Here is a 25,338-nt window from a genome sequence, read left to right as displayed (position 1 = left end):
TCAATGATGAAAGCTTAAACGGGTTCAAAGTGTCTCCTTTATACCAAGGTGTCAGTGGTGGATTTCGTTTCAATTTGTTTTTGTATCTTTGTATTTTTTGCCGGGTCATAAGGTTGTCGTCATAATTACTCATCTTTTGACGGGAGTCTAACACGCAATCCTTAGTTAGGTTGAACTTTTTGACGGCGCATTTGAATGTTTCACTCTTCGTCGTGAAGGAAAGTTAAGTCCTACACAAATGTTGATGAAGGAAACTCAGTGAGAGTCAACGTTCTGGAACACCTCTATTCCAACGCCATGTTGTTCAAAACTCTAACCAGCTTTTTTGACCGCTGCGCGCGCTGTATAAAAATACTGTGAAAACTGCAGCAGTAAACATCTTTTTGCCTTTTCAACCAGTGAAAAGCAGGGAACCCTTGCTCGTTCTCCTTCGTTAATTAACGTAATAACATGCAAATCTTTGAGAGAGCTTTGTTTTAGAACAATATCTGCTGACTGTTTGCCCCACAGATCAAAGTCACGCCATACAAAACTTTTGCTCAGTCTACCACTATAAGGTTTCCCAAACAACGGCTGAGACAGGACACATTTTCAAATTGTAATGCTTTTTCCAACCACGCTAAAACCACTATACTTGTGGGTACTATGTTGTCACGCAAACTGATCTTTTCAGTTTTGACAGTGACATCATTCTTTGTCAAATTACAAGTATCTGATATCTGCATACTTATTATAACTCTCAATTTTGTTCGGGCACACCAGGTCAACCGTACGTAGAAGCAGTGCAGTCTCTACCCTATGTTCATGTTGTCTGATCTTAGGCTACCCTTTCAAAGATTCTTTCGATGAATCAAGACTGTTTGTCGATCACGAACTGGTAAGTATATAACTTGTAACGAAATGCATGCATTCCGTGAGTGATAACGTGGAGGGGGACATGGGGATTTGCGATGTTGTGGTGTTGATGTTTTTTTAATGCGGTGATGCGGTGAATAAAATGTCAACTTGCGGTGTTGCGGTGATCTCAAACCCTGCGGTGTGCGATGTTTGTGTTTTTCACGCCGCTGTGTTCGGTGAAATGAAATTGTTTACGATGCTGAGGTTTTTTGTTTTACCTTTCTCAAACCTAAATTTGACCTAAATTTAGCATGTAAACTTCGTTAATCCATGCTAATTTATGAGAAACACGTACCATTGAGGTTAATAATTTGTAACAAAATACAGACCAAACAGACCATCACTTTCTAGTCAATCTTCAATTCAATATCTTCAATCCAAAGCTGTTTTCATTTATACGTAACTTGACAAGTGACTCGACCTTTGCCATCCGGAGCTCAGTGTTCCGTAGACACCTGGAGGAAGAAATTCTAGAAACGCCAATGCCGAATATAATGTACTATTGACTGCGCAGTTTTTTCCTACGAAAAAAGGAAAAGGTGGCGAAAACTACTGGCCAAAAAATATGTTCAGATGTCGCGTCAGCAGGGATAAAAGACGGCTTTCTAAGCTAAGGAAGCTTCGCAACTTACACACGTTTACTATTTTTTCCCTTTTGCTATTGGGCTTCGTCTAGAAGTCATTCTGATACCGGTCTATACTGCGCCAAGGTCCTGCGACTTTCTTGACCTTCTATTTTTTCAAACGATTATCAATATCGGGCGCAAACGCAACTAGCTCCGGAAAGCAATACTTTCAGTCAAGATAGGGCTTCAGTCAGTGGGTTTATACACTAAGAAAAGTGAGCGAAGTAAAAAAAGAGAGGGATCTGGGGTAAAGGCCATCTCTCGAGGCTCCTCTCTTTTTTCTTCGTCCGCCTCCTAGTTTCGCGCAAGGTTTTTTCACAAGAGCAAGAAAATTGATTTACAGGCATCAGCAGTATCGACATATGCGCAATGAAAAGCTTTGTGATATGTTTAGTTTGTGGAAAATTGTTGAGGTATAAAAATATTATTTTAAGTGTAGATGAACGAATCATGGCGCTACAAATACGTGTTGCGGTGACGGTGTTGCGTTGACTTTCCTTGCGGTGATGCGGTGTTCGTTAATTTATTTTGCGGTGTTGCGGTGTTCAGAACCCCTCCCCGCTCCATGTTCCCCTCAATGTGAGTTAAACAGTTGACATTTGCGAAATGTTTAGTATTTCGGTTTGCTGTATGCAAATCGCTTTCAGTCGAGTGTAATCTTTGTCAAAACATACCATCAGACTTGCAGTGCATGGGAAGTGATGTGCCTTCTCACATCCAAATGATCATCTTTCGGCTGCTAGTAGCCGACTAGTAGATCGATGAATTAATGCCGTGCAATAACAGAAAATACTGCTCCACAACAGTGTTTGTTGCCATGCGGAAGTTATGGCCCGCTCAGTCAATTTCAGCTTTGGAGGGCTTTTGCCTTTTAAGTAGAGCTGTGAGATCTCATAAAGAGTCAGTTCCTAAAATAAATCTGGAACATGAAACAGAGTTCTGATATCATTGCTTAGCGTCCGCTTATGCCCGGGTCAGAACGAATGTTACTGCTGTATAACAATGGAACTAACGTGAAGTTAATTTGTTTCATTTGCAAATTTATTTTATTGTTCACGAATATTCGTCCATTATAATATTCTCTCTTTTCCTCGCGATGTTGACAGAGCAGATTGAAGGTTGGAATGAGATTTCAGTTCAGCTCAAAATTTCGGCGACAATTCATCATCTATCACACAGTTACTACACTCAGCAATGACTTTTCACTTTTGTTTCGGCGACGATGCTTGCATTACATCACTGAATTTATCATTGCGGAAATAACTTGAACTACAGTCTACTAAATGCCACAAAATACGAAGGTTCAATGAATTACAGGTCTTATTTCAAGGCTGCCTGTCAAAGAAATCAGCAGTAGTATTAGTGAACAAACGTCTTCCAAGTTTTCATCTGTTGAACAAAATGAGCTGAATTAGTACTGGTTGAAGAAATATTTCTTTTTCGGTCTCTACTCTGCGTCTAGACGATTACTATTTCCTTTATTTCAACGAAACAAAGTTACTTTTCCGCCTAAGACACAATACGTTTTAGGCGTCTGAACACAGGTTCTTCTTTGTGTATTTATAACAAATTTAAAAAAAAGTATGATACATATGTAACATTTTTCAACCAAAAACGCGAATAATAAGACGATAGCTCACGGTAGCGCTTCGTTCATGCTTTGGTCGTTTTATATCTGTGAATTTGAGCGAAACTACTGATGATATTGATAAAAAACGGCGTGTTAATAGGGCCGTCAATAAAACCAGGAACATGGAACATTCCGGCACATCCCGGAACAGCAAAAAAATATAAAAATTATGAGAAAAATATGTAAAATTAAATAAAGAAATAACCAAAAAAGATAATTAAAGAAAAACTAATAATTTAAAAAAATGAATAAACTAGTGTTCACGGCCCAGTATAAATGCCCTACTTGTTCATCTCTACAGGCAGTAAAGTGCGAAAAGTTCATTCAGCGTATTTTAAACGATGGTTTGAGTGGAGAATTTAAGCCTTTCCTTTTCTTTAAATCGCCCCATGGACAGGATCTGAAGGTTTGCGATGCAAGTAAATTTATGGTGTAGAGCTGTTGTAAAACAAGCAAATTCCGACTGGCAAGTCAATAAATCATCAGTACTCGAGTACTTCGAATTAGTTTAGACAAGAAACTATATGCCGTGTAAAACCAAGGAAATCGTGTATACGCATGTAACGAAACCACAAACTGTAGACTGTTTACAGTTCCATGTTTTTCGGTCTACTTAAAGAGTTTGAACGCTACTATCTTGGTTTTCTATGAATGAAAGAAACACAGGAAGAGGACAGAAGCCCCTACCCTGGGGACAGGTACTCTCCCAGTTTTCGCTTGCCATGAACAAAACAACATGGTGGTAATCAACCTCTTCAACCACGCTGTGAAATAAGGGACCGTCACCTGATTTAACTGATAGCGGACAACTGGCAGGAATGGATTAGTTGGGATGTATGGTTTGTGCATTCCCTCCCGACATCGCCACTTAAAAGGTCAAAGTTGCAAGCCTTCAAACATTGCAGTCATTTGCATTTTTTTCCTTTTCTTGTTTTGCAAATTCGGAGCTGAAACCAGATAATCTTATTTGCCTTTCTAGGCTATTTCTTTATTAATTTTATATATTTTTCTCAAAATTATGATAAGTTTTTAATGTTCCGGAATGTTTCGGGATGTTCCAGAATGTTCCATGCTCGTGGTTTTATCGACGGCCGTGTTAAAAGTCAGGATATCATGGTCTGAATGTATTGAATTGCGTATGTATGATGACTGGTTCAAGTTACCCCCAGTATATAAATATAAAATATTTTAAAAATTTGCGTCTTTCTATATCATTTAGACTAGTGGGGGATTCTGTGACTTGAATCAAAGGACATTCAATTCGCTAATAAATGGAGTGTTTTATTCAACATCACTGAAGATGAAGAAGCGTAATAGACCATATTCGTATTCCCGGTATTGGACTGGAACTAACTTGCAACTGAGGCTAATGCAGGAAGTCTTTTCAATTGCAAATGACATTAATCTCTTTTTAATGATATTCCGCCGCATTAGCCTCCATTGCAAGCTAGTTCCAGTCCAATACCGAGAATACGAATATGGTCCATTAATAGTGAGGTATTAGCTTAATGAACAAACTAAATTACGAGCCCGCGGCCCGCGCTCCTCCCCTCTTCCCGGAGAGGAACGTATACATATATCGGACTCTAGACAGCGGCTGCAATCGAACCTATGGGTCAGCCTATAGTTCTGCTGATTTATGCCTGCTGTATCTTTTTTTGCATATGTTTGGCAGTGAGTTTTGAGCTTTAAGCTTTAATTTTATTTTGTTGTCTCACATACAGTTACAATTGCTTGCCTACCGCAACTAGTTCCAGAACTAATCGAGGCGGGGGTAAGAGTTTATATTAAAAATGAAAGGAAGAAAAAAACTAACGATAATATTTACAACAAAATTACAAAAGGTACAAAAACTACAGGTAACCGAAAACAAAGTAACAGTAATGCGTACATACATAGGCGATTAGAATACTTATATCAGTTGGGAGACTTCACTATAGTCATATTCACGTTTTAACACATCAAGGAGAAAGTTCCTTTATTTTATCTCGGAATGAAGATTTGATTAGTAATTTCACTGAATGTGCATTGAATTCCAGACCGAGACTGACACCAAATCTTACAATACAACACAACACAACACAACACAACACAACACAACACAACACAACACAACACAACACAACACAACACAACACAACACAACACAACACAACACAACACAACACAACACAACACAACACAACACAACACAACACAACACAACACAGCGCAGCGCAGCGCAGTGCAGACACGTCGCGTCTAAGAGCTGTACAAGCTCTTTCAAAATACGTATTTGTGTTCCTGAAGTACGAAGATTTACATGATTTACAAGGTTATAAAATCTAAAAGGATTTTTTCATCTTCTCTGTTCTTACACACTAAAAATTTTACAGAGAAGCAGTCATTTGTAGATGATCTGGTCTCTATTGTACTGGTTTTAAGAAGTTCATTCAGGAGTTGTATTGGGCTATTTTGTGTATAAATATCATACATCAAGTAGCACAAATGTTGGAAAACTAAGAATGACTTTGGAAAGCACTTGGCTTTAAGAAATAAGAGGATTTCATGTTTCTGGTGTTCCGAAAGAAAATCAAGCGCAATGCACGTTTTTGTAAGACAAGCAATCGTTTGAACTGCGTTTTTGGGTGGTAACCCGATGCACCGCTATTGCTCTTACCGCATAATTTTCAAGTTTGGCTAATAGGATTTCTCTTGGATGCTACGGTTAACTGTGTCAAACGCCTTTTTAAGATCAATTAAGATACCACATACATACTTTCTGCTGTCCATATTGCCGTATATAGTATTAACAATATTTAGTACTGCATGTTGTGTGGTTTGTTTGCTTCACAAACCATGTTGGAAGTTATAAAGTATATTAAAGTATATTATTTTTGTCAATACATTTAATAAGTCGGTTATATATAAACTTTTGAAATATTCGATTATAAGTCGACAACAATTAAATAGGTCGATAGTTTTCAGGAAGAGTATCATTTTAAAGACTGGAATAATCTTAGCTAGCTTGAATTTTGCTGGGTAGATTCCAGAAAGAATAGATTGATTAAATATTTCAGCTAGGGGTATTGCATGGGTTCCTCAAGACAGTTGAATTCCTTTTTACTTTCTCATTTACACTAATGTCAACGACGTTTTCAACAATAATCATGATGGTATAGTGATTGTACAATGTACAACGATAATGATAATTTCATTTCTATGATCATAGCCCGGTGACCTCCTATCAAATAAGATTTACAACCCAGGGTGACTAACGCTATCCACCGGGTACATCGTGGATAAGTGTTAGCAGAACAAACTGCACTTTCCTGTGATAGTGATTTCTCCGGTCGATGGCGTTATTAACCCTTTGAACAACTGGTATCTAGACTTTTGATCTTCTTTAAAGCAACCGCCTCCAAACTTTAAATTATTCATCTTCTAATTTTTTAGTTACGAGTGATCAACATGCAGCATATTTGGATTTCTTTTTTACCCACCTTGACGTTTGTAGCTTTGGTGTCAGCAATTCAAAGGGAAATAGAAAATACAGATAAACACGACTGGCATTGGATGATGAAACAGCAGCCTGGGGTATCAGGGGTAAGTTTGAAAGTTAACCTTTAGCATTATGTCCTTTATTATAAAAATCTGGATCATTGGATAATATGCAATTCAAGACTTCAACTAGCTTTGTCATCACTGGTATATGAGCATTTATACCGTGTTCTACAAATATGGTAAACGTACGCGTAATGTTTTGGGGTCGTTCTTATTTTTATTTTATGTTCATGATTGTCTATATTTTGAGGGTGTGTTAATAAAACAATTGTTCTACTCGCGCTTGTTGGATATGAGATGAATATAGCCAACTCGGCGCTCTCTCCTATCCAACGCGCACTCGTGAAGTAATTGTTAAATAAATGCCTTTCCCTTTATTTCCAATCGCCTCCCAGCGCAGTAAACCGCCTTGCCCCACTGTTCCACAAGCGCTTACACTCAACCTTCTGCTGAATGGTTAAGGCAAACTGTGAAAAAAATCATTTGGGTTTTACTACATAGGTAAATGCTCTGACAGGTATTTGATTTTCTGTTTTTATTGGCTGATTGATTTTTTGTTAATATTTACTGCTTTCTTTTTCAGTGGCAAAGTGTGACTGGTATCAACACCCCTACAAGATATAGAGCATGTGATGTTGACTTAAAACAGTCTGATCCCCAGCCAAACTATTGGCTTTTAAGTGATCAAATCGCAGTCAGTGAAGCTAACAGGATCGATGTCACTGTCCAGTACTACATCTCAAGTTGTTCTAACTTCCCCCCAAATGGAGGACATTACTGCGTGAATGTTTTTGACTTATTCGTACACCAGTCAGACCAGTTTATTGCAGACCAAGGTCTCTATCCTAGCCCTCTCAGTAACTCAGTGGCGTATAAAAGAATAGCAGAAATTAATCAGACTACCGATAAAGTAACTTCTGAAAGAATAAGCGTCCTTGTTAAAGAAACATATGTTATTTTAGCATTCCATAATTATGGAGCCTGTAGTACTCTCTTCTCTGTTAAAGTGACTTACAACGTTTGCCCAGATGAAACACTCAGTAACGGTTTGATGTCACTACCACGAACTGTAGCTCCAGCAAATGATTCGCAACCCGTTCGAGTTAAAGGAAACTGTGACAAAGATACCGTTCAAGTATCAGGCAGTTTGTACGTTCACTGTGAAAGTAATGGCGAGTGGAACACCACTGGACTTGAAGGAAGATGTGTTTGTAAAGAAGATATGCAGAATAATGAAGGGATATGCGAAGGTAACGTTGTTGCATTTACCATAATCAGCCTAGAAAAGTACATGTGATTGCATGACTGTTGTGGTCAAAGATATCATACTTTATTTTCTTGGATGGCTTTTTTGTTTCTTTATTCCTTTTTGGAATACTGAAGCAACACTTTTATTGAGCTCAGTATCTCTTTTCAAGAAGATCAAGGATAACCAGCGTGTACTGTTTCGCTCCATTACAAATGCAGTGAAAACACTGTGGAACTTGTAACTGGTCGCAATCATTGGAAATGTGTTGGTTAACAAGTTCAATCCTGTACAATAGAAATTATTTCCCTTTCTGCTGTTCTTACCTCAGTTGCATTCTTGTTTTAGATTGTCGAAATGGAAAATACAACGACCAGACAGGCTTTAATTGTACTGGTAAGAAATGCCTTAATTTAATTTGAAACGCCGTGGAATTCGAAAAGTAACGCCGCCACCCCACGCCCCACCCCCCTTCCCGAAAAAAACAGTTCCCCGAAAGTTACGATAACCCGGAAAGTAAGGGGTCACCCGAAAGTGGATGCCCCATTTGCCTGCTGAATCCGAAAATAACGGGATCCTTTACTTTAGTAATTGTACGGTACGCTGTGAATGGGACCGTCTTTCTATTCAACAGCTTGTCTACATCAAAATACCCACTGTACCCTTTGATTTCAGTCTGAATCACCGTAAGATTCAGTAGGAACTACTACTTTGCTCTCTTGAAATTGCATCTGCATGCATAGGATTGTCCTCAATTTGTGAATTTCGGAGAACAGTTAGCTTTTTCTATGATGAATTATAAACACCAATACATACACTTAGCTATTTTGAACACCAAGGTAATTTTTGCATGCCGTAGTTGCTTACTCATTAGTATCTTGAAATGCTAGCCTCTTTTCGCTTTTAGTTTTGCCAACAATACCAAGGGGAATTAACGTTACATTCGTTTACCAAAGTGCAGTGGAGTTAAGATGGCTGGCGCCTGCAATAACCGGAGACCAGACTCACGTGTACTATGACGTCGATTGTCATATGCCATGTGAGGATGACGACGACAAAGAGTATTTAGATGAGGCCTGCGAAATAATAATAATAATAATAATAATAATAATAATAATAATAATAATAATAATAATTTTTGGGCGCATTTAAAAAACTCAATGCGCTTACATTACTATAAAAAATAAATTAGTTAAATCCTATAAAATATTTCTAATAACAGTAAATAAATAAAATAAATGAAATAATTAAGTGTTGTTACTTACAGCATCAGCTCTTTCGAGTGTTAATTTTAGGATGCCTAGTTTATTCATTTGCAATCTGAAATACTAGCTAATCAATGGGTGAATTTTCTTGTATTGAGTTCTGCCAACAGTCCCGAGGAACATTACTCTTGCATTCGTTAACCAAAGTGTAGTGGAGTTAAGATGGCTGCCACCTGCTATAACCGGTGACCGGACTCATGTGTACTATGACGTCGATTGTCGTAAGCCATGTGACAATGACGACGACAACGAGTGTGTTGATAAAGAGTGCCGAAATGATGTCACTTACTTACCATATAAGGAAGATTTAGACATGGCAGAGGTGACGATAACAAACCTTTCGTCATTTGTGAATTACACTTTTAACATCTACGCTAAAAACAGAGTGAGTGAAGTGGCGAAACGAAGACATGGCGTTGAAGGAAACTATGCAGTACTCTTCGTAAGGACTAATGGATCAAGTAAGTTTTTGATTTTTACAATATATGCACTATAATGTCACATTAATCAATATTATTTACTGCCCTGCCTATAGATAGATCTCACTCAGATAAGACGCCTTTAGATTTTCATTAATTTGATTTGCTATGCTTTGAACCCAAAAGTTTCCCAAATGAAAGAACTGTTTTAAAAGATATACTAGAGATCGGTTTTACTGCAAGTGTATGCAACATTACAGCATCACGGCAAATGTGATAATGTGACGTTAAAAAGTTATAATATAAATTAAAACTGTTCCCCCCGACTCGCCCATATTTGAAATCGGCGTTTATGTGGGATCTGGCGTTTAATTTAGTAAATACGGTACGCTTGGTTATATTAAAATAGCAACTTAATGGACGACTCCTTATATTAAGAGTACTATGTAAGATTTATTGTTCTGCTCTCCACCAGTCGGAAGAAGGTAAATTTGTTGAGTGTGCTAAAATTGCTGTGCTCATGGTTTTAGAGATTAGCCTTGGAACTTGATGTTCTTAATTGGTTTATTTTACACAACATAGTTCCTGGTAAACCCGAAGTATCGGTTGAACAACCGGAAGAAGCCGTTGTTGTGTCATGGACGTTACTAGCGAAGAATGGCGTCATTAAAAATTATCACGTGACATACATAAAAGAGGATGATTCTTCAGATATCAAGTCAAGAACTACACAGGAAACTGAATTGCAGTTTGACAATCTAATGGCGGGAAAAACTTATGAATTCCAGGTAGGTACAATTTGAATTCGTAGGTTGGGTAAGCAGTTTACCTCGTCAGCAATTAAGTGTTATTTTGGAGTTTTATGCTAAGAAAGCGCGCAGACAAATAAACAAACAAACAAACAAAAGACAAAAAATAAAACTCGTAAAAGTTCTAAATAAGGCGCTTTGGTCTTTTTTCCTCAGGTATTTGCAATGAACAACATCGGTAAAGGACCTGCTGGAGCGAAGACTTTTACACTGAGAGCTGGTTAGTTTGTTAAATATATTGTTAAGTTAAGATTACCATAATATGTTCCTGCTGTTTCAAGTAAATGATTTTACGTTTATCATTTCCCTTCTAGTCTTGTGAAAACTAGCACAGAAAGGAATCACCTGAAGTAAAAACTTCAGAAATATCAGCTTGTCAAGAATGGCGTCATTAAAAATTATCACGTGACATACAGAAAATATTAGCTTGTCAAGCTACTCTGAAATTTGCTTCACTTCACCGTAAACAGTAACAGGAAAAGAAAGCTTTTTCAAAGCTTAAGGTCGCCATAGACTTTGATTTCAGCTCGAGTTATAAGCTGACTGGTTGATATATCTTTCATCTCACGACTGATTAGCACTGAATAAATGTCTGTAATTTCTGGCTGCTACCGCAGATTGATCGAAGACGTTGAAGTTAATTGCATTCGGTACCGGAGGTAGAGCACTGGCGTTACTAATTCTTTCTTTAGTATTGATTTTTCTTGTCAATTTTTTCTGTTGCTTATATTTCAAGGTTACAATTAGCACCAAATTATTGCCTATTTATATACTTGTCTCTTTTGAAATTTGAACTGCTACAACAGCTCCAGAAACTGAAGGTAATTGACATGGCTTTGAGTAACAGGAATTCACGATAAAAAATGCAGCAGGTAATGTTTGATATGATCATTAATGATTCACGAAAAAAAGGGCAAAATAAGTCGGTGAATTATGAAAAGACTTGTGGTATATCTCTTCCTTACAGCAGACTCCAAGATTGCAATGTACCTAAACATTATTTACGGATTTGCCGGACTTGTTGGGTTATTGATAGTTTTGATCGTTTCTTTCGCCTGCTACAAAATCCTCAAAAGGTAGGTTGCTAGTAACTATAAGCAAAGGTTTGGTAACACATAAGCATGGAAAAATCAATGATGGAATCGAATGACATTTAATAAGATAAATAAGATAAGAACTTTATTAACGTGTCGAAGTCGCTAGCATACAATGTATACTAATTGGGGACACCTAACTACGATTACTTATCTAATAATTAATAAAATATGAAATATATGTACGTATGTAAGTGTTTAAAATATATGTGTAAAACAAGCAGTGAGTCACGCAGTAAGATCAAGTGTTAGTTGCTACATAAAGAACAGTCTTTACAAGTAATGTCCAGCAGGCTAGTGAAATCAACCAATTTGATGCGCTTTTTAAAAGTGTGCAATGATTCAGAAGATCGAATAGATTTGTCGAGTTTGGACCAAATGACAGAGCCTAAATAAGTCAGGCTATGTTTGCCATGAGCAACAGTCCAAAATCTGGGTATGGTGAAATCAGAATTTCTAAGGTGATACTGAGAATTGGTAACAACAAATAATTCCGCAATGTAAGGAGGCGCCAGACCATTTTTGACTTTATACATTATGATTGCAATGGCTTGCAATCGTCGCGTATGAAGTGCTGGTAGTTTCGTTCTTTGCAAGAGTTCCTCATACGTCGATTTATTGTCACATTTCGGATTTTATCGCTGATTTTAACATGCTTATGTGCTAGTGGAGATAAAGCATTCTCTAGTAAAGCAGTTTTCAACCGAGTGTCGTAAAACCAAACCAAAGTAATCACTCTAGCCAGTCACAAAGGACACAGAATTCGAAAATGCATTGAACCAATAAAAACTCGAAGTAAGAAGCGGGGAAACGTGTGCGAACGAATGACGATTGGTTTCGGTTTTACTTCTCACTGAATGAAAAAGTTGCGCTAGTAGTTTAGGTCCATCGCGTAGCGTAGTAGGTGCGAAAGCAATTATGCTTTTTGACACTCAAACAGAAACTGCTCTAGTAACTGTTTTGTCACCTTAGAGTGACGTCTTACCTACATAATGTTGACATTGGTCGTTGTCAGTATATTAGATAGCAGGCTTTCATAATGGAGGATCATTTTGGGCTACTTCCCTCGTCAGTCACTTGTAATTAAAATAAATATTGGATACTGATTGTATGTAACTTTTGTTGCTTACTTGAATGAAACAGGAGGCGCCGTCAAGAGAAAGTAAAGCAAAACAAATTGTCAGTAACAAATGGATCAGGAGTCAGAGTGTACGATGGTAAGACTAGATCTTAGCGGATGCACTGTTGAACGTATTATAAGGAGTAAATAATTAGTTTACTTCGTTATCAGCATTCTCCATGTGTGACTTCATTCGATCAATTTACTGAAAATGTGCTGGATAATATCTCCGAAACATTTCCTTTTCCGTTTCGATTCCGGAGTGTTACAGAAATATTAAATTAAGATTTCAGCGATGATAAATTTTCACTAGCGTCGAAGCCGGAGTCGGAGTCGTAGTTGGAGTCGTAAGAGAGTACGACCTAGTGATAATCGAAAATCGGAGTCGTAAGCGGAGTCATAAGCTCGACGGAATCGGAGTCGGAAGAATTAGAACATTTCCAATTTTCCGATTCCGTTTACGACTCCGTCGCTTATGATTCAGTGAAAACTAGATTGTCGGAGTCGGTAGCAGAAGCGTGAGAACAAACCAGTCACAAGACCTGGTATTCAGCATTGTGATTGGCTTATTCTTCCGCCTCTGCTTCTGACTCCGACAATGTAGTTTTCACTAGGTCATAAGCCTGACAAAGTCATCAGCAGAATTGGTGTTCTGCTTCCAACTCCGTCACTTTGATTTTCACTAGACCGTATTGCTCTTCGTTTCTGATTATGACTCCAAATTCGACTCCGTCGCTAGTGAAAACCAACCTTTAACGGTGAACTGATATCCTCTTTTTGGTCGTTAGACCTGCTTGATGTTGGCGTTCGTTGACGTCCAGTATGGGAAGAAAAAGCCGCTGGTTGACGTTTATGACAATTTACAAATCATTTACTTCCAAAAGGAAAAAGGCTTATTCTTGCTGATATTTCGAAAGGCGTCAATGTTTTCTTTAGATATTACGATGTTGTCAATGGCTGCATACCAAAATGTCGATGACATCTGTGATGGTTTTAATCTCGACCGTGACCAAATAACGTTAGTGAGACTACTTGGGACTGGGAACTTTGGTCAGGTGTCCAAGGCAATCTACGGAGCTTCGCATTCAGAAGTTGCGGTAAAAAGCCTGAAAGGTAGCTATACATTTGCTTTTTTCAGTTGATGAGTTTTAATTTGATAATTATCCATAACCCTAATTTTTGCTCAAATTTCAGCTATTAGCGTCATCACCCGCAGTATACTCAGTGCTCCAGCCAATACGTATTGTTTGCGTTGATGGCATTGAAGTCTACTTAGAATAGTTTTGGAGTAGCCCTAGGATAGTTTTTTTTTTTTTTTCGGGATTATACTAAAGACGTCAGTTGACAGATCAGTGGAAACAGGATTTGCTCTCCCTTGACCCGAATTTGCCGTTGACTCAAGTAACAACTGACCCTCTTTCTCATGAGAACTTTTTACACTTGATCTAGACAATGCTTCACCGAAGGACTTACAAGACATGCTCAGTGAACTAGACGTCATGAAATCTTTGCAGCCTCATCGTCATGTTGTTCGACTGATTGGTTGCTGCATTGAGAAAGGTACATTCATGCTAATCTCAGTTTGCTGTATGTTTTCTTTGTCTTTTAATGCAAGCATTTCTTCTTGTTATTTTTCTTTCTAAAGGGAGGGTGCTACTGCGTTTAGAGAAATATTGTTGGAATTACTTTTTGCCGGAAGATGAATAAGTTGTGTTGAAAGGCTCATAGCCAATAGTATTTTACAAGAAATCCCTCAATGACGTGATGTCGATGTAACATTACGAGTATACTAGGCCTACCTAGAAAGTGATGTTTGTTTTATTACGTCGCCTACATGAATTCATAATATCACCACCGCTCTTTCATTAGATTATGGTCATCATAAATTGTAGGATTTGTTTCACAATCTTAAGTTATCGCCATGAGATTTCATCGGTGAATTAATTAGCAAACTTTAACTTCCAGGTGAGTGTCGTTTTAGCTTTGCATTGTTTTATCATTCCAGAGCCGATGTTGATTGTTTTGGAGTATTTACCATACGATTTACTGGGATACCTGCGCAAGAGCAGAGGACACGAGGACACGTACAACACCGGGGAGAAAAGACCAAATTCCAGACTCATTGAAAAAGATCTGTTATCTTTTGCTTGGATGATAGCTGACGGAATGAACTATCTGGCAACAATGAAGGTACACCGCTTATCTAGTAGCATAAACGATGAAGTAATCATTTCAAGTTTCCTTCCAATAGAGTGTTTTCACATGACGTCACTGCAGCCATATTGGTATCCCCAAATAATGAAACGGCGGCCATACTGGTGAACCAAACCAATCCTGTGGGAGTTTTACTCTTTCCTTATGTAGTCACTTTCTTTTGTCCTAAGAAATTTGCATCATCGTTGGCCACGATAGTAAAAACTCTCTACAGAAAAAAACGTAAAATAATGCAATATTTTACCAGTAGTCTAGCTCGAAAAGCAAAAACAAACACGAAGCAACACTAGCGCTAGCAGATAACATAGTTAACATTGGAGAGATTTAGACAGAGAGGACGTCCGACACTTGATGTTGTCAGTACATTTTTTTTAGTCAATAAGTCTTCTAGCATACTCGGAAACTCACATTATTATCAGATTATGGATCAATACAAGGATCACATGCAGTTCGCTTATTTCAATATATATATTTTGTAACGTTTCGCTAATTACACTGGAGTATGTTCACTATGTATGGTTCGTGTTAACTGTAGAAGTATTTTAGGCGTGAATCCCTAAGGGGCTAGTAGGCTATTTAAGAATTTGTAAGTTATGCAAGAGCCACTCGAAGGCATCTGTTTCAACTTTGCTTTTGTTGTTATGTCGTCGGATACTGAACGAGCGAGCGTTCCCGCTTCGATCGCGCAATCCTTCACTGAGGGAGATCCTGTTCATAAGACTGCTTCACGAACATTGTTTCCTCGTCTTTTGGACGTTACGTTTGATCAGAGGTTCGCTGCATTCAAACGCGATCTCGACGAGAAACAGGCCGCCACTCAGTCTCAACTGTAGAAGCTAAAAACGGTATCCAAGGCTTCGAGTTCTTTTAACTCTAAAGTACAATACGAGTCTAGCAACTCTCTGCTTGATGCAACAGACGGGACCATCAAGACCATCTCAAAAGGAAACCTTTCAGCAGCCAAGTTATTTCGTTCCGTGGACAAGAACCCCGCTGTTTGGGCAGCAGTGCAAGTACGAGTCGGACGAACTCGCCGAAGATTCAGAGGAAGAGAAAAAGCTCTGATCAGCCGAAAGACGAGCGCTAGCTAAGATCCGGGAGAAAAAGCGGAAAAATGCGTCTAGCTGGCCAACTCTACAGCTACCCGCTCTACATCCAGTGAAGCTCCATCTACTCATGGTCTATCCACTGGCAATTATTTTTCTTCTGATCAGCCTTTTTGTTTTTTCGCATGCAGTCCTTTCGTGGACGTCAGCCTCAACTAGCAGACAAGTGTTTCAGCTGCGGCCAAATAAGCCTCTGAGCAAATCCATCTTCCTGCCCAAGCCGTTTTAGAGGAGGCGCTGCAACCCCTCTAAGCAGTAAAAATACATACTTATGGCAAATACCAAGCTGCATTGAAGAGAATGGGATAAGATGAGTATATAATTTATTCAATATAATAAAATGATTGGGAAACTTTGACCCAGTTGAACTTATTGATAATTTTGTTGAACCATGTGATTCAAGGTTTTTTGGAAGTCTTGGAAAGACAATTTACTCTAAGGGGCTGAACAATTTCTGTAGCTGTTCATTTATCGTTCGCGTCCAAAACTGCGTCCATTACTTTTGACTTTGTCATGACAACCACAAACTTCATATAGGTTTGGACAAAAATCAACTTTTTCGACATACTTGTGTATTTTTTTTTTCAGCTTTGTTCATCATTTTGCTGAATTTTACCAAATTGTACATTTCATAAGCATTCTGGCTTCATAAGCATTCTAGATTATTTTTTGACTTTTTTAAGAAAATAGTAAAATCCAAGATGACGGATCCAAGATGGCGGGTCAAATGACGTCATGCTACTTCACAGCCAAAAATTATGTCATTATTTTATAGAGCAAGCTCAGGGCTTTCTATTTAATGAATGTAAATTTATTTTCTGTGCCTTAATAGAACGAAAACCCAAGAAGGGGGTTTCATCCCCCTTATACCACGATGGGAGCATTAGTCCGAGGGTTAACGATTGTATTAGCCCTGATGACTGAATGAATGAATAAAAGACTGACTATTAGGACGGAACGCATTATATCTAAGTTAAAGGCAACCTTAAGGTTAATGTAGAGTTTTGAAATCATATAAGTGCTTCTTGCTTTATTCGCGATACTATTTTTGTAGGGTATCAGATTCTCTTTATTTACATTCTACCCTCAGCTCAGTTTTCTAATAATCGCTCAGCCATCCAGTCCAGTATAGTGATTTGTTGAGCAGGCTATTTCTGATCTTCTGGCCACAGGTTCAGTGGTCGAGTGTGCGTGTGCTCCTGCTGTGGCTAACCCGTTGCCAGTTTCCATACAGTTAGAGTTCTGGAAGAATAATGTTTCTTATCTCAGTTCCAGTGTTTTGCAGACGTTGCTCGCAGACTATCTCGTATTGTATACTCGGATGTTAGCGCTATTGGATTGGCTGCTTTCATTGCCATTGGTAGCATGCCTGTTTTCGCGCAAAAACTGAGATTCTATGTAGACGAATACCAGATCGAGTACCACGTGGAGAGAACTCCACTGTGTTTGTTTTGCTTTGAAAAGTTTGCACATCTTCTTTCAGGGTGCTCTGTTAAGTGGTTTACTGACAACCAAACTGTACCTTTGATCGTCGATTCTGGTAGTATGAAACTGTGTTCGCTTCAACTCGCCGGTGATATATTTGATACCGCCAAAGAAAGTAATATCAAAATCGAGGCTGAGTTGATACCTCGTTCAGCTGATTACTTATGCAAGATCGTCGATTGATGACTGGTCGGTTAAAGAAAGCTATTTTCATGAAGTAACCTCTTATTGGGGTCCCTGTTCAATTGATTACTTTCCCAGTTAAAAAAAAAAAAAAAAATTCAAGTTTTCCCAGTTTCTATTCGAATATTCCCTAGCATTTAGTTGGGTAGGAGAAACCTGTTGGCTGGTGCCACCTGCCTCGTTAAAAATGTCATCCGCCACATATGTTTTTGTCAATAGAACTGGTTACTCTTTATTGGCCTTTCAGCTCCCTTTTGGCCCTTTTTGGTGAATCGTAGGTGGGGTTTCAGATCTTTTGTTATTGATTTTCTCTTCGTTGAGAACGGTAAAGATGTTTATCTCCATGGGACAAATAACAGTTCCCTTTTGGCTCGGAGAATTTTAGTTGCTTGTCGGGGCTGTACAGTACAGTATCCAGTAGAACCTGTCTATGGAGAAGTCATGCCGCGCGGTCATGATTACGCTGTTTTAGGCCGTTGGGCCATGTCATCTTTGTGCGGGACTGCCCGTTTATCATGTGTTGATCTTAGGTGATTGCACTGTTTTAGGCTATTGGGCCATGCCATTTTTGTATGGGACTGCCCGTTTATCATGTGTTGATCTTAGATGATTGCACTGTTTTAGGTCATTGGGCCATGTCATTTTTGTACGGGACTGCCCGTTTATCATGTGTTGATCTTAGGTGATTGCACTGTTTTAGGCCGTTGGACCATGTCATCTTTGTGCGGGACTGCCCGTTTATCACGTGTTGATCTTAGGTGATTACACTGTTTAAGGCCGTTGAGCCATGCCGTTTTTGTGCAGGACTGCCAGTATATAGTGTGCTGAATACAAGATTTAGGCCTCTGGGCCTTCCTTATGTTCTGATCTGTGTGTTGTTGCTTTTTTGTTTTTTCTAATTGTTCTCACTTTTTTTTTTGTTATCTTTCAAGTCTACAAAGTGGATGTGTGTTTACTTCAAAGGTTGCTCACTCAAGAGATCCAGACGGCTTCGCAAGTCAACGGAAGGTCTTCCCTTGCGTTCCTCTAAAGCAAAGGCCCCTTCAACAACAGAGCGTTATTCAAGTGACCTTCAAACATTTAGAGAATGGTCTTCGCGCTTTGAGGAAGTCGCTTGTTTGCCGTCTGATGAGACGTCATTTGCTCCTTATTTGGAGTATTTTGCTGCAGCAGAGTTCCCTCTACTCCACACTTGAGTCTGTCTGTTATGGCATAAATTGGGCACACCATCGGTATGGCTTTCCGATTTGTGATTTGACTTGTGATACAAGTGTTCTCGAGGCGGCTAAAATTGAGCTTACAAAACCTGTTTCCATAAAAAGGGGGGTGCTGTTACTCCCGAGATGATTTTGAGGATATATAATAGGCTTGCGCGCCCCAAGGCTAATCCCTCTAATCATCGCTTAGCTGCAATTTGCGTGACTGCCTAATCGGCTTTTCTCCGCGTCAACGAGTTAGCTAGCCTTCGCTGTTGTGACGTTAGTTTTTGCGATGCATTTGTCAGAATTTATACATGTGAGAGCAAAACAGATGTTTATTATATGTAATTTTTAGTTTTAATTTTATGAATTTATTTTCTTCAAAGATAGAGCATATTTTGCTCTCAAAAAATTTGTAGTAAAATAAAGTTTTAGACTTGGCATGCGTTTGCGGAACTAGGATATCTTATACACTTGTTTGATCTACATAGCTTAAGAACAGGGGCCGCTAAGGAGCAGACATCAACAATCTAGACTCTTTATGTCACGACAGATGGGAGACTGATCGAGCCAAGGACGGCTAGCTACGGCTATATTACGATAAGTTAGAATCTTTACTTTCAGTTTCTTGAAGTTTGCACACTTAGATTCCTTTGTTCTCTTTCTTTATTTTCGAAAGCGGGCATCAATAAACGAGATGCCCGCCCCTGATGTTGTGTTTGTGTTTATTAAGATTAGTTACAAAATATTTTATAATCGTTTCAGGGTGATTAGAGTATAAATATATTTTGTAACGTTTCGCTAATTACACTGGAGTATGTTCACTATGTATGGTTCGTGTTAACTGTAGAAGTATTTTAGGCGTGAATCCCTAAGGGGCTAGTAGGCTATTTAAGAATTTGTAAGTTATGCAAGAGCCACTCGAAGGCATCTGTTTCAACTTTGCTTTTTAATTTTTCTGTTTATTCACTGCTGTATTTTCTTTATGATGATGTAACGCTCGCTGTATCCTGATCAATAAACGAGATGCCCGCCCCTGATGCTGTGTTTGTGTTTATTAAGATTAGTTACAAAATATTTTATAATCGTTTCAGGGTGATTAGAGTATAAATATAGTTAGAATACCAGGATCAGTGTTGGCGTTCACAAGACACGTGCCTGATCGATATTCAGGAGAAATGAGTGGCTGATCTTGAGAGAGATTCATGTTGCTCTGTGTTTCAGGTTGTTCATCGTGACTTGGCCGCCCGCAATGTATTAGTAGGTGAGAACAAAGTCTGCAAAATTTCCGACTTTGGATTGGCGCGTGGTTTGGAGAAAGATGTTTACACGAGACGAACTCAGGTGATTGCAAACATAAATCACTCTAAACTAAGCTCAGATGCAGCTAAATAATTTAATGAATCAATCAATCAATCAATCAATCAATCAATCAATCAATCAATTGATTGACTTTACGATCAATTGATCAATTCCTTATAGTTCAGTTATTATCTCATTCCTTCCCTCAGTTTCCGTTTTTCGTTCGTTCGTTCTGTTGATCTTCGATACCTCGTTATTTATTTATTTTGTTTGTTTGTTTGTTTGTTTGTTTGTTTTTTTTTAAGGCGCGTCTCCCAGTTGAGTGGATGCCCCCAGAGTCACTTTTCTATGGTGAATCTACAACTATGAGTGACGTGTAAGTTCAAGCCTTGATTTAATAAAGCCGTCATATTTTACAAGCCCTCATGCTTCATTTATTATCTAATAACCAGTTAAACAACCTTACAAATTTCATCATGTGAAAGTTTTGTTGACCACACTTCATGAAAAAGAGCGTAACCTTTGTAATGCGTCCATATCGAACGGTTGAGGATGTTTTCGTCACTGTCTGTCTTATATGAATGTTATAAGAAGTGTTATAGAATGGCATGCATACTTCTACCAACCCGTAATACTCTTTGTTTGCGGAAAATACATCCATAAAAATAAAGCATATTGTTAGCTACGTATGTAATGTAACAAACTCTAAAAAGAGCAGCGGTAATATCGATCAATGATGATGCAGAACAGGGTTGAAAAGTGGGAAGACTTAAACTGAAATCACAAAATTTGTGCTTTACAGATGGTCCTACGGTATAGTAATGTGGGAGGTGTTTACCGTTGGTAAGTAAAATATTTGTCAGGAGGCCAGCAGCTTCGCTTCGCCGTTCACATCCTACCGTTTATGCAGTTTAAGTTGTCAGGGGACGCTTAAAAAAAACATAGCTTGATATATAGTATATTATTTTTGCTCTCTATACTTCAGTCTACTTTTAACAGGAAAAGAATAATCTTGTATAGCAAACTGATTCTTGACAAAGTAGATGAATAACTAAAAAGGATATTTGAATTGTCTCGAATGATAATGCATCGCAACTGAGCTAAGACAAAGTGAAAACACAACTAGACTGCTGTGATGAATGTTTGGTTACAGGTAAAATACCCTCCTGTGTAATTCGTGCATGATATCTCTGAACCACATTTACCGTTTTGATAGGAAAAGTGTTTCCCGCCAGAAGCGTCTAAGTAGGCAACATAAGGAAACTGTAAGGGTAAGAGAGCACAGTTGCCATCGAACGCTGACAGACGACCACCATTTTGCATTAGATCCATGTATACTAGTTAATTTGTTTACTCATGGATTCAAGCGAAAACATTTCATTTTGTTTTCCTTAAGTCTCAGACATTGATATTCTTGGGAAACAAAGTTAACTGCTTCCCTTGGGATGAGTCATTAAAGTGTTAAATTTTATCAAGTATGTTTTAATGTTTTAAGGTGAATCACCATATCCTGGTGTATCTTCTCGACAAGTGGCTGGCTTGTTGCAGACAGGATACCGAATGCCTAGACCAAGACACATCTCTGCTGAACTGTGAGTGGCTTCCATTGCATCTCACTGACTAAACTATAATTATGGGAAAACCAGGAAAAATGAAATGAAAAGTGCAAACCAGCGTGTTCGATTGTTACCATGCACATTCTACACCATCGCCATCCTCAGTGTTTTATGTCCAAATGCGGTTGGCTCTCAAACCATTTGTCTGAGATTTCCAAATCCATCTAAAATTGTTTCAGTAGGCTTTCCGAAATCAACACAGAAATAGGTCGCAAATCCTTCTTAAGAGAACGAGAGAGAGGCAATGCAGTCGTAACAATACACTTTATTCTTCCAGCTTCAGAGCGGTCCGGGTTCCAAAATCCTTGAATCTGATTGGCTAATCGAGCGCACTCCAGTGGTCCGGATTATCCTATGCGGACCCCGTTTACGGACCGCTCCGAAATTCCCAAGTTTGACAACGTTTCCAGCTCTTTGTTACACCATAAAACAGCGTATAATGTAAACATTCTACAAACAGTCAAAGAAAGCAGCAAATAAAGCCATTTTCGATTTTTCAAGCCGCGCGTTTCTTTTTCATTAGCAACAATTTTTGTCACATAAGCGACATTTTCGGCCAAAAACTAACCTTGTTAAAAGTACTATTTCCCTAAACTGTGTCACTTTTATTTAAAATCAGCCCTAAAAACTCTACAAACACTACCGGCTTTTTGTGCCCGAAATGTCAAACGCAGGTGTACGCCAGATTTAAACTCAACGATTTCAATTAAAATTAAATTGAACACAAAAGTTGCTTTCAAAGCAATACCGTAGAGAGAAAATAAACACTTTTTTTGCCGGCCTTGTTCGGTCCGTATTGGTAAAAATCATTGCCTTGGGCGCAGTTTTTCCCAATACGGACCGAACAAGGCCGGCAAATAACGTGTATACATAACTGCTTTACAGGTACTCTATCATGACCGAGTGTTGGGAAGAAAAACCTCAAAAGAGACCAACGTTCCGATGGCTTTGCTCTGCGATCAGAAGACTTCTGGATGACCACAAGGTTTGTAAAGTGCTTTAATATATGTCAGTGTAGCACACATAGCAGAAATGGACACTCACTGTTTAAGTTGTTGTCCTATTGAGCAATTTGTGTGGCTTTTATTCACAGTGCCTATAAACCTCTCCTTTTGGGGAGTAAGAGAGGAGAGGGCAAATATGAAGCATGTCTACCAAGACAAAGTCGAGCTAGATATTCCCGGCCAATTTTCACTGGGCCTGACTGAGGTGACATGTTGCTACCAAATCACTAACAACGTACTTTACTCTTAACGCGGCCTGTCAAAAACAACGATTGCGTGTCCATTTGCATATCAATGTTAGATGGTAAACAAATAAGAAGGTTCGGCCTGAATCAGGAACAAAAATTCGACCACTCTATCCGAAACAGTTTGAAATAACTGACGGATTTCGGCCCAAAATGAAGCATGCAATCGTATCATCACTGGTGTTGACTCCCTTAACCTTTACACTGATCAGTAGAGACACATAAAGGTCGAAGGTCTAATCTCTTTATCTATCTATTTTTTGATTTGCAGACATATGTGAATTTGGAAGTTTATGATGACAAGGGCTATGTTAATTTTGACGTGGTGACGTAGAGCGATTGACGAAGGATCGTGAATTTTTGGAGAAGACACGTCATTTGACTGAAGAAATATAGTGTTGACAAGTTTCATTTTATTCAAAAAGTTTAGTAACACCCATCAAATCGATTGCTAAGGAAACCCCATTAGCAATTCTTAAGTAACGTGTATAGCTTTTCGGCTACAGACTGTTTGCAAGTTTTAAAATTCTCATCCGATCTGGCATGATAAACATTTGCTACTTCCTGGACTGAAGGCTCGATATATTGCATAATGCCTAAACGGCACCCTTTCTGAGTGGGGATAACGCTATCCAACGGGTTAATCACTGGAGAAAGGTTGACGACACAAACTTTGCTATCCCAGCACTAAATACATAGTGATTTATCCAGTGGAGAGCATTATCGAAACTTTGACTAACCAGCTGTTTTAAGTGCTGTGAAAGTTAGAAAATCCTGGAGACTCGTGGCTAATTTACGTGTTTATGATATAAAAAAGAATGCTGTACTTTGTACATAACAAAACGTCGAATAGAAGACGTCTTTCGCGTGAGTGTCACACGAAGTACGTTAGGCAGATCGTGTAATAATGGTGGCTCTCGCCCGCCGGAGCCCCATATACCTTAGAAAATTTGGTGACCCATCGAGCCGAGAAGTTTTGGTTGTCACATGCTTGTTGGTACAACGTCTGTACGTGCGCCACTTGCTCTGTGCGTCCGCGAGTTTTTGAAGGTCCTTTATATTACCTCTTTTGGCCTAAAAAGGGAAAAAAAAGAAACTCCAAACAGTGTTTAAGAGGTACCGATGAGGAACATCAGAGGTTAGAGAGACATAAAAACCTTGCCTACTGAAGATTAACTCAAGAATGTTCGCTTGTTTCGTATGTTTACTAAGATTACAAAACGGTAACTATGGGAAATTGGTTTATTCGTTGATCTATCGAAAGATTGGCTCACTACAGTCTCCACAACGTTGGCGTTTGTTGAAAGTTTCTTCCCGGGCGATTCAGGCAGACTGAGGCGAATTGCCGGGTGAGCGACTTTTTGTTGTAGAAACTGCCGTCGTGTTTTCTAAAACTGGTCACGTTTGCTTACGACTCTCACCAGCTGCGTGAAAAGGACTTATCTACTTATTAATCCCTTCTAAATGCATTTCTTTGCATATTTTTTATGGAGAGTTCCTCATTTTGTTTCTTCAATTCCTTCGGTATGGTGAAATGATTATTGGTGAATTTCTGGTAATTTGATAATCATATAGGACAGATAAAGCTATGACTGCAATGCTGTCAGCAAAAATTAATATTCAAATTGCGCTTTAGCGTGAATAGTTAACTTGAACACCGCGCGTCTTTGAAATTTTGCATGTTTCCGGCTTCTAAATTCATTTCTTGGCTTTATCTTGAATAATAATCAATATTAGTATATACCACACAAGTGAATAGTGTTTTTCGGGCGCTCTGATTGGTTAACTCGGAGGTGATTAGCAAGTACTATTCACCTCCGAGCAGCCGGCGCGAGAGATTTTAAAACTTCCGACCGCTTGTCACAAATAAAATAACGTTTTGGTCCGCTAATTATTCAGCTTGTGTGGTATATACTAAAACAATTACTCACCTCAGTGTCGGTGAAAGTGATGGATATTTACCTCCACTTCGGTGAATAATTGTTAATTAAACGAATTTTCTTTGAAATTCTTTTATTGAGTGATTTTTTGTTGAGAAATTAATGCCTTTTAAAGGAGGAGGTCAATCCAAAAAACGTATGTTTTTTTGTCAACACTAATAAAAGTCTTGCACCAACTTTAGCAACTCACCGAAGTTTCAGCCTCTAAAGTGCAGGTTTTTCTTATGACATTCGTCTCCAAAGAAGCCCAAAATTCGAACATCGTTGCCGCCATTTTGAACAGTACTCAGCAGCCAGGCCGCGTTTTCGTGACGTCAATCCGTCCAAGAGATTTAGTCCAAATGGCTTCGAATGAGCCTTTTAACTACCACTCTGGGTTATGGCTGTTCTTGAGC

General features: G+C 38.7%; 2 protein-coding genes across 3 annotated transcripts in view; both read left to right on the top strand.

Annotated features, from left to right (window-relative positions):
- The first annotated feature begins 290 nt into the window (after nt 1–290).
- The window catches only part of LOC145481830 (ephrin type-B receptor 1-B-like), a 46,139-nt gene continuing 21,091 nt past the window's right edge, over nt 291–25,338 (top strand). Inside the window, exon 1 of the mRNA XM_081460375.1 lies at nt 291–877. The gene's annotated coding sequence lies outside the window, so the exon portion shown is untranslated. The remainder of the gene's footprint in view (nt 878–25,338) is intronic.
- Nucleotides 3,786–24,232, top strand: LOC145481835 (ephrin type-B receptor 5-like). Of its 2 annotated transcripts, none has more exons than XM_081460383.1 (18): nt 3,786–3,851; nt 6,589–6,738; nt 7,280–7,946; nt 8,291–8,338; nt 9,306–9,668; nt 10,209–10,414; nt 10,592–10,655; nt 11,406–11,511; nt 12,673–12,746; nt 13,586–13,762; nt 14,099–14,209; nt 14,655–14,839; nt 20,061–20,180; nt 20,444–20,514; nt 20,941–20,981; nt 21,634–21,730; nt 22,640–22,739; nt 23,275–24,232. In XM_081460383.1, the coding sequence occupies exons 1-18, from the start codon at nt 3,801–3,803 to the stop codon at nt 23,335–23,337; spliced, it is 2,694 nt and encodes an 897-aa protein (XP_081316509.1). In that variant the 5' UTR covers nt 3,786–3,800; the 3' UTR covers nt 23,338–24,232. The 2 variants fall into 2 exon arrangements, with proteins under 2 accessions (XP_081316509.1, XP_081316508.1); XM_081460382.1 differs by having other exon boundaries at nt 11,403–11,511.

This window comes from Orbicella franksi, chromosome 3 (genome assembly GCF_964199315.1).
Source record: "Orbicella franksi chromosome 3, jaOrbFran1.1, whole genome shotgun sequence".
Classification (NCBI taxonomy): domain Eukaryota; kingdom Metazoa; phylum Cnidaria; class Anthozoa; order Scleractinia; family Merulinidae; genus Orbicella; species Orbicella franksi.
Note: the sequence above shows the minus strand (reverse complement) of the source record. Positions and strands in the feature narration are given on the sequence as shown.